Source organism: Candoia aspera, chromosome 2, assembly GCF_035149785.1.
Source record: "Candoia aspera isolate rCanAsp1 chromosome 2, rCanAsp1.hap2, whole genome shotgun sequence".
Classification (NCBI taxonomy): domain Eukaryota; kingdom Metazoa; phylum Chordata; class Lepidosauria; order Squamata; family Boidae; genus Candoia; species Candoia aspera.
In genome coordinates, this window is record NC_086154.1 from 63,563,289 (window position 1) to 63,576,474 (window position 13,186).

General features: G+C 39.7%; 2 protein-coding genes across 2 annotated transcripts in view; one reads left to right on the forward strand and one right to left on the reverse strand.

Moving 5' to 3' along the window:
• Positions 1-13,186, forward strand: part of RNF123 (ring finger protein 123) — a 110,109-nt gene that overhangs the window by 79,149 nt on the left and 17,774 nt on the right. The gene's annotated exons all lie outside the window — the stretch shown is intronic.
• On the reverse strand, positions 5,529-8,455 carry AMIGO3 (adhesion molecule with Ig like domain 3). Its single transcript, XM_063292013.1, has one exon. The coding sequence runs from the start codon at positions 7,655-7,657 to the stop codon at positions 6,134-6,136; it is 1,524 nt and encodes a 507-aa protein (XP_063148083.1). The 5' UTR covers positions 7,658-8,455; the 3' UTR covers positions 5,529-6,133.

A 13,186-nucleotide genomic window follows, 5' to 3' on the forward strand; every position in this document is an offset into this window, starting at 1 on the left:
GGTCAGGGCTTAATAATGTATTTAAAAACTAGGCAGAATAATTTCTATATATAATATAATACGCCTTTTATTATTTCCTTTTTCTTTTCTTCTTGGTCATTTTTTCCTTTCCCCCCCTTTTTTATATTAAAGATCTTTTTTTTAATTGTGTGATAATCACTGGACTCAAGAAGCAGGAATTAAGGTAAAACACAATAAAATGTAATTCTGGATCCTGGAAGAATAACTTTAGGGCTTGACCCACTGAGTTTTTATGTGTTGCAGAGAAAACAAAAGAATTAGCGGGGAGAAACTGCAACATTCCCTTCTCTCCTAGCTAAGAGGGACAGCCTCTTTGAGGTTGGAGAAGTTCTTTGTTTTTCACCAAGGTCTTTTGAAAAAAATTTTTTTTTTAATAGAATGTAAGATCCTTGGCAATCCTAATGTGGGTATTATTTTCTTTTTTCAGTTTCAACCCAATAGTCTTTTTCAAAAGATAACTAAATATTCCTTTGCAGTTGTGATTTCCCTTGGCAGGAATATAACAACAATCCCTAGCTTGCCCACTAAAGCCTGTGCTTTCAAACTTTTGTTTCCAGGGAATGCATATTTGACTGGGATATAGTGAGTGAATTCTAAGGATAAACTCCTTTTAGTGGTATAGTTATTTTCTTCCCACAGCACCCCATGGACATCAAAATTAAATTAGCTGCCTCATAAATGAATTCCATTAATTAGCAAGCACAATGAAATAATAATTTGACAGCAAAAGTGTCCTATATCAATAGTGTAAATTAAGGGTAAGTATGAAATTAATGTTGTTTGGAGAGTAAGAGTTGAATAAAATATATTTTGCTGTGATTACCTGGCCCAAGCCCAATATTTTAATGCTTAGTATAAGGTCAGAAGTCACAATGAACTTTGACATTGCTATGTTCTCTCCAGTTAGCACGTGACTGAAAGCCAGATGAAAACAAGCATTATTGCTGCCTGCTTAGGTTCAGTAAGACGACTGAAATAGAAACTGGGCTCGTCTTTTGCATAATCTTGCACTTTGCCAAGTGTTTGAATAATTACATAAGCTAGGCAGAACATCATATACAGTATTTCACAAAAGGCTATGAAGACCTCACTTTTCTACTGGATCTGGGATGTTAATGGATTCTGGGATATACTGTATATGTGGGGGATGTCTTAGTAAGGTGTTATTACCATGACCTCAACTTGTTTCTTTTACTTGATTTGATTGTGCATTATGCTTTATTGTTTGATAACCAACAGAGTTCCATTGTAGGTGGGTGGCTATATACATTTGTTAAATAAAGTAGATGTAAAGTTGGAAGCCCCTTCTGGGAATATTTAGCACATCTAGAGTGTTGGAGCAGGGAACCTGTGATCATCCAGATGTTACAGATTAACCAAACCAGTGGCCTCAACTGATCCCACTAATGGTGAGGGATCCTAGAAATTATTGCTCAGCAACATCTGAAAGCTAACAGGTTCCCCCTCTCTGTTATAGGGCTGTATACATGGAAGAAAGCTAGGCAGAGTTTCAAGAAATCACCTCTTCTGTGATTACATTTTTTTTTTTTAGAGTTATTTCTGGTTTATAATCAGGAGTGGCATGCATTTTACAGAAGTAATGCACGCTTTACCCTCAAAATAAATTCTGGAAATCATATTAATTTTTGTTTAAGTTTTGAAAATAATTGTTTTATTTTGAATAATTTGGCAATGATTCATGGGCTATAAAATAATAAATAGTTGAAATGCAATAGGAATTCTGTACTTGAGATCACCTATGCTCCCTGGTTTTTGATTCTTCAGCAAACATTTTCTGCTTTTTTTTTCCAAATAAAAAAGGATGAACATTTTAAGAAATCAATTTCAGCTCCAAATTCCACATTTGACTATAGTCACAAAGTGCACAAAAGAAGATATAAGTAAACTGAATTTTACAGCCTCTTCTCTTATTCCCAACACATTGCACCCTTTTAGGTGGATCCTCTGATACATGTAACTGGAGACCTTGGCAATTCTGACCTAAAGAGACCTTGGCAATTCTCTGTTGTGTTCCTTGACCAAGAAATGGAATGTTGTGCTTTCCTTTTGAAAGGAACACAAGTGCACCCCACTGCCAGGAGAAGGCTAAACAAGAAAAAGTGTGCTTTATCTTTTAATGCTGACTCTGGCAACTTTTATGTCTGCTGCTCAGCTTTTTTTTTTTTTCCTCAAAACAGCAGGAAGGCAGCAAGATATGAGCTTTTGCCATTAAAGAGGAGCAAGGATTAATCTGTGCCTATACATATCCCAGACTGTAATGCCAGCAGTATACATAGCAAACTGTGATGAGGCCAAAACGATGGCACATGTGCAGTGATGTAATCACACAAATGCTGCAATTATATACTTGCATCAGGATGCCTGACACAAATCGTGGCATCAGAAATTATAACATACATTTTATCATTTGCCCCTCTTGCTTTTCCTGCAGAAACCCATGCATAGGGCCTGATGTAAGTTCATTGCTCCCCCTTGCAAAGACTGGTGTCAGCTGAAAGCAGTTTTGATGGTAGTTCTCTCTCTGTTGCAAGCTTGATTCTTGAAGGCTCATATACAGTGTCCTTAGAAACTACAACGTTGAAAAGGCTTTCCTCTAGAGGTTCAAGACAGTCCAAGTTCAGGTACTTTCCAGGTATAATGCAAATTGTTATTCAGGCAGATTTCTGTAGCCAGGATTTTACAGTACATAAGATTCATTACAGATAGTTTAAAAAAAATAGAAAAGGATAAAGATTTTGATTAATAAGCATTAACAATCTTAAGCTTTTAAAGATACAAAACAAATAATAAAATGTACAATACTGTATGGGAGGAATTAGAAACTGGAAGTCTAATGTTTCCCTGAAAAATATTACCTGATCCAGATTTGGAAATAATGTGTATGTCAACAGAAGTGCTTGCAGATCACTTTTGGGGTAGGGATTTGAGACATTGGCTCCCTTCCCCTGATTTTTCTAATGACTCTCTAGAAAAAAAACCAGTTGCTGGCCAGAAGATACCCTCAAATTTGGACTGACTTTAGAAGAATCCAATGGTTGTTTTAAACTATGGGCTTACATATTTTCTATGAATTATATCAGCCTTTCTCAACCTTTTGACCCTGGAGGAACCCTTGAAATATTTTTCAGGCCTTGGGGAACCCCTGCACATTCAGGCTCAAATATAGGCCAAAGTTACAAAATTATTACATCCATTTCATGTGTAGGCCTGTATATATACACTAACAGTGTTCTTAATCTAAAAATAAAGAATTAAACTTACCCCTTTAATGTGAAGTTGCCCGAATTTGAAATAATTTTTTAAATAAATCCTGCTCTCCCAGGGAACCCCTAGTGACCTCTCGCAGAACCCTAGGGTTGAGAAACCCTGAATTATATATTAATAACTTTTATTGTAGTGAAAAAAATCAGGAGTCTAGTTTTTCTTTTTGTTTGCTGTTTAGATTACTTCGAGTTCTCTTAGAATGAGGGAGTGACTAAACACATTTCTAAAATAAATTTGAAAAACAAATATATAGAACTATATACGGGATCACTCATAACTTACAGAGCAGTTGTATTCATTACTCTAACTTTTGACATGCTTACTAATTTCTCTGTCAGTTTAATACCCTTTGTAATGGTTTATGATGATCTTTGCATCATTCTTGTCTGGATATCATAACATTATCACCTTTTAAAATTATGTACTTGTAAAGTAATGAAGAGAGGGACGTGGTGGCGCTGCGGGTTAAACCGCTGAGCTGTCGATCGGAAGGTCGGCGGTTCGAAACCGCGCGGCGGGGTGAGCTCCCGTTGCTCGTCCCAGCTCCTGCACACCAAGCAGTTCGAAAACATGCAAATGTGAGTAGATTAATTGGTACCGCTTCGGCGGGAAGGTAACGGCGTTCCGTGAGTCATGCTGGCCACATGACCCGGAAGTGTCCTATGGACAACGCCGGCTCCAAGGCTTTGAAACGGAGATGAGCACCGCCCCCTAGAGTCGGACACGACTGGACTTTACGTCAAGGGAAACCTTTACCTTTACCTTAAAGTAATGAAGCATTTCACATATGCCAGATTTTACATTTGGTTTTACATTAATCTGTATCTTTTTGCATTTTCCAATCATAGCACCATGTCAAGTCTAAATGGGGATATAATTTGAATTACCAAGAGTGAGACAGTGAACATTCAATATACCTGATTGCCTCTATTCAAATTAATCTAAAGTTGAACTTCTTTTGAATTGAGCAGATAATGGAGATTAGCTAAAACTGGCCTATTGTGCAGGGAATTTTACTTCGTTAGAAGACCTGATAATATACACAAAGCCAGCTCTGTCCCACAATGTAATGATGTAAAGACACTTTCAAATGCAAAAAATTATTTTTAAACATAGACACTTTCATTTACATGCAACTTAAGAGGACTTTTAGTCCTGTCACACCATTTCTTATTATGGATTGAGAGTACTACCGAATTAGTACTTTCTCAAACAAATCCGCCCTTTTGAAGGAGAAAGAAGCAGAAAAGTTTGTTCATACAAGTCCTGCATTACATGACAAGCTTGAGCATGGTACCCTTGGGTCCTAGATATTATTCTAAGATCGAATGCATCTTTTATGACTGCTTGATGACAAAATGAATGAAAAGGAGATTCTACCTTTGAGTGGCTGTGCTAGATATCTATTCCTTAAAGGTAAAGGTAAAGGTTTCCCTTGACATTAAGTCCAGTCGTGTCTGACTCTAGGGGGCGGTGCTCATCTCCGTTTCAAAGCCGAAGAGCCGGCGTTTGTCCATAGACAGTTCCGTGGTCATGTGGCCGGCATGACTACACGGAACGCCGTTACCTGCCCGCTGAAGCGGTACCTATTAATCTACTCACATTTGCATGTTTTCGAACTGCTGGGTTGGCAGGAGCTGGGACTAGCAACGGGAGCTCACCCCGTCACGCGGATTCGAACCGCCGACCTTCTGATCAGCAAGCTCAGCGGTTTAACCCGCAGCGCCACCGCGTCCTTACCTTATGTATTATGTATTCCTTACCTTATGTAAAAATGTATGAAATCAGGGGCAATGTTTGTGTCGGTCATAGTCTAATTGTTCACAAAAGAAAATAAAGAACATCAGCACTTTCTCTAAAGTAGTGTCCTTTTTAACTTTGACTATAATTCTCTTGAATCTCTAGTTCCAAGAACTTAACCCTTTAGGTGCAAACTAGATACTATTTTCAGGCATGGGTTTTTGTTTGCCACTGAAATTAAGAAAAATACATATACCCAATCTGTTCATCATAGCAGTGGTACTGCCTGGTTGCATTGGGGAATGCCACTAGGGAAAAGATTACTCGTTAAGAGACATCTAGAACATGGAACTTTTAAATTGCAGCCAGCATATTGAGTTCCAGTGAAATAAAGCAGTTTATTAAAATGGTCTAGGCATACAATCAATTTTACTTACTTGGCTAACTGCACATATCCAAGTTTGGTCATCTGAGGCAGTGAACATTGCTTCAGTTTTTTACCCATGCTGACTTTTTTTAAGCAATGCAGATGGTGGAAAGGGTGGATTCAGGAATTTATTTTCACAATTGATGTTTGAAGCAGTAGCTAGCTAGAGCAGTTTGGAAGTAAGCAAGAAAGGGTCTCTGTGTGGTAATGCGAGGCACTTTGTCTTCTGCAGAAATGAAAACAGGCTTGTTATATAGTAAAAAGTTTGTTCTCTAAAGGTCAAAGCCATGACACAAGTTTATATTCCACAGCAGCTTTCTGATGGGAGAAGATATCCTTCTAGAACATTGTATTGTCTTGAGGATGAAGCATGCAGCAGTCATCTGGGATGTGTAAAGAACAATTATTCCTTTCCTTGCTTAAAAGGAGTTGCTTTTTCATGCCAAAGAGAACTGGAGCAATTGGCAGGAATTAGCAGGGGAGATGATGGAAGATGTAAGATTCATCATCATCCAAGGGGCAATTTTAAAAATCCTCTATAGGTTTTGGTGAGGAAATCCTTCATAAATATATCTTGTCTTCTCTCTTCCTCCCAGGATGGAAACAGGATTTTTTTTCATTCCAACCATCCACCCAGAAAGGCTTTGTGGAGTTGGTTTCCTATGCATCAGCTGGTGACATGATGGGGTTAGAAAAGGCTGTACTGACTGATTCTGAGTCCAGTTTAAGTCGCAGGAGCTTGGGGTTTTTGGCATCAAAGTCTTCAGTGACAGCCAGCTTGACCTTGCCATTCTGGTTCTCCTTGATAGGCTCTAGAAAAACAACATGCTTATTTGCACTGATCTTGCGATTTGTTCCATCTGTGGCCGGTGGAGTGGTACTGAGAATAGATGATTGGGCACTGCAGTCTTGAGGGGGACTTATAGGCTTCCTGCAGCATTTAGAGCAACAACATGGTGTAAGGTACAGATACATCAGCACTAATACCAAGCTTACAACGCACCCTAGGAGGGTTGTGAGGCTAGTACTGAAAGGCTCAACTAATTTGGGGTAGTGGACTGTGACATTAACTTCGTATGTTTCGTTGATCTTTTGGAGCTCACTGATTGCTATGCACTCATATATACCTGAATATGACAGGTTGGCATTTATGATCTTTAAGCTTCCATTTTTTAAAGGTTGATGTGTCTGATCACTGTGCTCAGGATACATGAATAATTCATGGTGTGGGGAGATCCACCTGTAAGTGGTGGTATTGTCCTCATGGAGGCTTGTGTTGCAGTCTATTACCAAGGATTCTCCCACTCTGCACAGCACTTCTGGAATGCCAAATTTCTTTTGACTCCAGGAGCAAACTTTAAAATACTTATTGTAATTGAAGGTCTTAATTAAGGAGAACATATTGGGGTAAGCTTTACAAGTATGCTCCTCTACAAAATCTTGCACAGAACTGAAACCACGATGTTTCCATTCCTGGAGCATCTCCTGGAGAGAGCAGTCACATTTCACAGGATTGTTGTGAAGATATAAGCCATTTTTAATGTACTTAGGCAAAGTTGCTATTACCTGAACAGGAATGCTGCTTAGGTTATTGGCAGAAAGATCAAGGGTCCTTAGATAAGGATGTTCAAGTCTTTGAATAGACTCAAATGGAAATTTAGTTAGCCTATTCCAACTTAGATAAATCTTTTGCAAATTGATTAGTGTGACAAAAGCATTTTCATCTACTTGCACAATCTTGTTATTGTAGAGCAGAAGCTCTTTCAAGTTCACAAGGTCTTCAAAGTAGTACTTTTCCACAGTTTGCAGATGGTTGGAGGACATATCCAGATGTACAAGGTAAGTAGCATTGCAAAACACCTGTTGGGTGATGTTTCTTATTTTGTTGTGGCTAATCCTAAAGGTCTCAAGACGTGGTAAAGTAGACAGCCAATAATCATGAAGCTGAACAATAGCATTGTGGCTGAGATCCAAGGTGGTGGTAGTAGGAGGCAGTGGGACAGGGACATGCCGAAGGTTCTTCCTGGTACAACTCAAGAGATCAGCAGTACAGATGCAGGCTTCAGGGCAGCTTGTGAAAGTGGAAGCATTGCTTAAGATGCTAACTTGAATACCGAGTTCAGACAATACCAACAGCTTCCCCAGGATTTTCCAAATAAATAGAATTAATGTCAGCACGCTCATCGTGAAACAGTGGAATTCACTCTTTCCTGCCAGCAAGATCAATCCAGGCTGCCAAAATAGAATTCACACTGAGCATGGTCCTTCATGGAACATTGTAATGTGAACGGCTGACAGTTGAATGGATTGCTAAAATCAGATGGCCCCTTTTAGAGACTTAAAAAAATCTTCTAAAATGATGTGTACATTGCAGAAAAAAACAACATCCAGGAGAAAAAGTAATATGCAGTTACTGTTCAGCATGCCATGATAAGGCTTGGTACCAGTTTAGCAAGCCTCTGTGTTCAGTTTTTGCCCCAAATAATTTCAAGGGCACAGGGCATCTATAAAGGTAAAAATAAATATGCCCTTGAGCCAAATCCCTTTGAACTCTACTTCAGGATCTTTGAAAATGTTTAAGGATGTGCCTCCAAGCAGTTTCTCTCTCAGATAACTTGTCTTTACATCCATTTGAGACTGCCATTTATTGCACAGAGAAGTCAAAGCCATTTCTGCCAACTGTCCTTGGAGCCAAAGTTTCTGTTAGTGGATCTGCATCCTGTGGTTAGGCAACTCCTGTACAGCTCCATGGTTAATGAGATTCAGGTAGAAGCCTCTCCCTTCCCTTCTGTAATCCCAAATGAAAATGCCAAAAAAAAGCAGCTCTTACCCCGTTTCCATATTCTCTGGTTTATATTGAGCAGCATCACTCCTTCTTGCCACTTGAATCTTTTAGCCAGCTCAGTGTATGCAAACACTTCCCTCCTCTTCTGCTATTTACAAGCAGCCCATGAATACTGACAGGGAAAGCCTAGTGGGCTTAGAAGCAGTCTTATTGGCTTGTGTTAAAAGGGAGTGGTGTTAGAAGGGGAGGAGAGAGACGAACCAGTAGTGAAGGCATTTTTTTTTGAATGGCATGTAGGTTCTTCGTTATGCCATGCGGGGGCAGAAAAATCCTGCACAGCTATTCTAAGACTGGCCATCCAAGAGGCACATGAGAACTGCAGCAACTTGCGCCAGTGGTTACTATTGCAAGGGGAAACAAAGAGGGAAAAGGAAGCAGCCTTGTAAAAAGGAGGAGGATTGTGCTCTGGCTAAGCAACCCAGCTGCCTCTCTTTTCAAACTGCATGTTTGTACATTATGTTTACTGCCTTTTGTGATGTAAACACTGGAAAAATTGTACAGTAGTTAGGAACCTGAATCAGAGCTGAGGTGTATGTTAGGTGATGACACTGAAGCATAAAGATGGCACAGTGACCACTCGAGATCACTGAGGTAATCAGGTTTTATCAGTGTTTGTCTATTCAGTGGCTGGCACAATCTTGTACTTCCAAATAGAGGCAGGCCCTATTACACTTTTTTTTTTTTCAGTAATTCAGTTCCAAAAAGCAAGTTGTTCCTAATTCCCTCCCTTCCAGAAAGCCCACAAACAAGGCAAAGTGCACTTTTCTTAGCATCAAGGCTTCTGTTTCCATTGTGATATGTAACATTTGAGCTTTTCATTGTTATGAAATTAATGAGTGACTCCCTTGACATTGTTGTGTGAAACTTTCCCCACTGGAATCCTGATTAGGAAAACTCACTGAGAGCTTTTCTGTTCCTATGCTGCATCATCATCATGCTTCATGGTCTGTTCCTCCAGATTTGTACCTTTCAGTGCTATCTGGATTTTGGTGAATAAACACAGTGATCACAGTAATATATAATTTCATAATCCTAGCAATGGCTTCTATAATGAGAGTGAACCTGTATCACTGGCAAATTCCCAAAAGTAGAATAATAGAAGTAATTCTGGTCTGGTCTATCCATTCAGTCGTGTCTGACTCTCAGTCACTTTGTGGATCAATGCTCTCCATTGTAATTAGGTGTGAGTTAATAGCTACCATCTGTTCTCTAGTATAGTCATACAGATGTTTTCCTCTGCTATGCTGGATTAAACAGACTAGTCCTGCAATCTAGGAAGTTGTCCTGTTGCATTCTATTTATTTGCTTAATAAATTCTCTAAAGCCCTATATCATTTCTTCAAGTTGTAGTAATAAATACATTTTTTCACTGCTATGAATATCAGAAGCTGCCTAATGCTGAGTCAAAGTCAAAGTCAAACTCCCTGAGTGGGTGAGAGGGTGGCAATAAAAATATGATAAATAAATAAAGTCAGGCTACTGGTTCACATAGCTCAGTGTCACCAACATTGACTGGGAATACTCACCAAGGTTTCAGGGAAGAGTTTTTTTAGCTTATCTAGAGATGGCAAGGTTTGAACCTGGAACGTCCTCCAGGTGCAACACACGCTCTGCCACTGCTGCTTTGCCTGCAGAAGGAAGAACTCCTGCCTGGAGACCTAAATCTGACTTGGGGTAAGGTAGTCCCTATATTCCTCTGCTCTTGAGCAAATGGCTAGGCGTGTGCCCCCAGCCTTCAAGATGTTGCTTCTTCCTTTCCTGGATGTTGCACTGCACCTTTATTGCTGGCATGTATTAGTTCAGAGGCTACTGGCTTGCTGTTGTGTGTGATCTTGCCAAGATGTTAGCTGTAATGTTATTCTCTAGGCAGGAACTACATGTGCATGTTTCATGAAGCTGAGAAAGACAAATGGATGGTTTCTCTGGGAAAAATGCATTTCAAAACCCAGATCAAATCTGTTACAGGCATTATTCTTCATTAGAATCAACTTCATAGCACATCTGTATGTTTGAACACTTCCTTATTTCTTTTCCATTGCTTCTGTTTGCAAGCATAACATTTCTTGAGGGTTTTTTTACCTTTATTGCTGTCAGTAATTATCTGCCCTTTATTCATTTCACATTTGTCTGTGGCTGATCCACTAATGCAACTTCAGCTTGTTCTCAGTAAACTGGATGTTCAAGTGCAATAAGCAACCTCTGTTCACAAGATAAAGAAATGGGAGGCAGAACTGCCTGATATTTATTGTGTCGTTTTGGCTCGTTAGAAAGCTATTCTTGCTCTGAAGGTTGGTCAGAGACCAAAAGAGAGACTGCATGCCATTGAATTACCCTTTGCCCCCTGCACTGGTTAAGGAGGTTGACCAGGCATGTCGGCAGAGTAATTGCAGGGACAGTAACAGCAGGGCCTGGGATGTAATTTCCAGGGAGACCTAGGTGGCTTTATTTGAAGGAAGTGAAAATCAAAGCCGAGTAATTGGTTTCCATTAAGGCAGCAAATGAGTAATTTGGCTGCTGCAGCTGCAGGATATGATGGGCACTTAACTCTCTGTTTTCCAGTTGAAGGAGATCTCTTCTAGAAGAAATACTTGCTTTTAAAGGTGGAATTGCACTGTATACAGTATGTGTAGGAAATAGTTCTATGCTTCCTCTTCCCAAGTGTTCTTTCTCACATGTCTGCTTTTTATCCAGAGATTAGGTCCACATCCGCTTTGATGACCTTGGCTTTGGTTCATGAAGGAGAGCTTTGAATGAATTTAAATTTTTTTACTCTTTTGTAAATTTCAGAATGATGAACTAACCTACCATTTTGTAAAGCCCTGTATTTCAGAATGACAACCTACCTGATATTTGTAGACACGGAAATAATCTTCTAATCTGCTATGGAAAGTGTAATGTTACTGTAGAGTAGTACTCAGATAACCTTGAAAAAGGAAATCAAGGGAGGTTATTGTGGCGTCTGTTTCCTGACACAGCTTACCTCAAATGGCTGACAGCCGCTACATGCCAATGCATGTAGCACTTTGTAGCATAATTATCATGTAGCATTTGCTCAAATTAATAATCTTTAAAATCTTTCAGTGCTTTCTTAGCTTTTCTGATTTGTTAGCATTTTGTGTCAGTCAAAAAGGAGACAAAGCCTCCCTTGTGTGAAATATACTCTAAAACAAGCAGTATAGTAATTATAGTGCTTGTCTGTAATTATATTCCCCTCCTTGGCCCAGATATTGTGTAGTTTTCATAAGAAAATGGAACTTGTGCTGGAGACAAGGAACAAACATGGTTCTCCATAAAATGAATGATATGCAACATTTTGAATCTGTGTATCAGCAGTATGATTTGACCTTGCTTGATCCATGAAGTTGCTTTTTTCCTAAGTGAGCATGAATGTCAATGTCACATAGCTAAAATTAACTCTGCAATGAGGAGTTTTATCTCTATAGTCTTCAAGGGGAAAAAAGAGAACTCTAAACTGGTTCTTATTGAAGCAGTACATGTCTGGGCTTGTTCCAGAATGCATATGAAGATTCACAAAGCTGATTGCTCCATCTTGCAATAAATACATATCTCTATGTCAAAAAATTTACACATCAAGAAAAATAGCTCTACTCCAGTTTTCTTTTTAGCAAACCCATGTTCCATATGGTGGGAAAATTTTCTTAAGATGGTTACTCCAAATGCACTCTGCAGTGGTACTTTCAAGAGAGATGTTTACCATTGTAATGTGAAGCAGGTTCCTCTTGTGTGGAGAGATGAGCAGGAAGAATCTCAGTTATATTCAATTACATTTAGCCACCAGGAAGAGCTCTGCTGGCTATAATTCCATTAGACCTGACATGCTGGAGAGACACATTCCTCTTTTTCAAGCTTTTTCAAACCTTTGCAAGCTTTTCAGTCACAACAAAATGGAAGAAATGGCACAACTGCTGTTAGGAAAACCCAGTGGGGGCATGAGAGCACCTAATGGTTTTTAGAATAACAGAACATTCCTCAACTGAAAAGATCAAATTTGACACAAAACATTTGATGGCTGCAGTTAGCTCCATCTTCTGATTATTTATGATTGTGTTTAGATCTGCATGTATGTATTGTTTCAAATATGAGGGACGCGGTGGCGCTGCGGGTTAAACCGCTGAGCTGCTGAGCTTGCCGATCAGAAGGTCAGCGGTTCAAATCCGCGTGACGGGGTGAGCTCCCGTTGCTAGTCCCAGCTCCTGCCAACCTAGCAGTTCGAAAACATGCAAATATGAGTAGATCAATAGGTACCGCTTCAGCGGGCAGGTAACGGCGTTCCGTGTAGTCATGCCGGCCACATGACCACGGAAGTGTCTACGGACAAACGCCGGCTCTTTGGCTTTGAAACAGAGATGAGCACCGCCCCCTAGAGTCGGTCACGACTGGACTTAATGTCAAGGGAAACCTTTACCTTTACTATTGTTTCAAATGCATCCCTTCCCCAAAGAGGTGGAATAGACTCTTTTAGAGAACCAGTTTATTTTTGTACTTTTCCTGTAAGAGATGCAAGCCCTGTAGCTCCTTGGAAACAATATTCAAACAGGTACTTATGCCAGAACCATCCAAGGTGCTGCAAATATAGTCTCCTTTGGAGGTGAGCAGTTTCCTCCTGTCACTCCCCCATCCTCAGGAAACAGTTCTGGGTTTTGGCCTTCTTAATTTACGGTGAACTTACCATTGTAGCAGATACACTGCTGGTTAAAGCAGAAGGTTGTTACCACATCTGTGATGCTGAACTCATTTAAAGATTCCAACAAAGGAAAGCCATAATACTGCTTTCCCTAATACAGCGTTTTTCAACCTTGGCAACTTTTAAGATGTCTGGACTTCAACTCCCAGAATTCCCCAGCCAG

Excerpts from the sequence above, each read along its gene's own strand:
- AMIGO3 (XM_063292013.1), bottom strand. The coding sequence starts at position 7,657 with ATGAGCGTGCTGACATTAATTCTATTTATTTGGAAAATCCTGGGGAAG.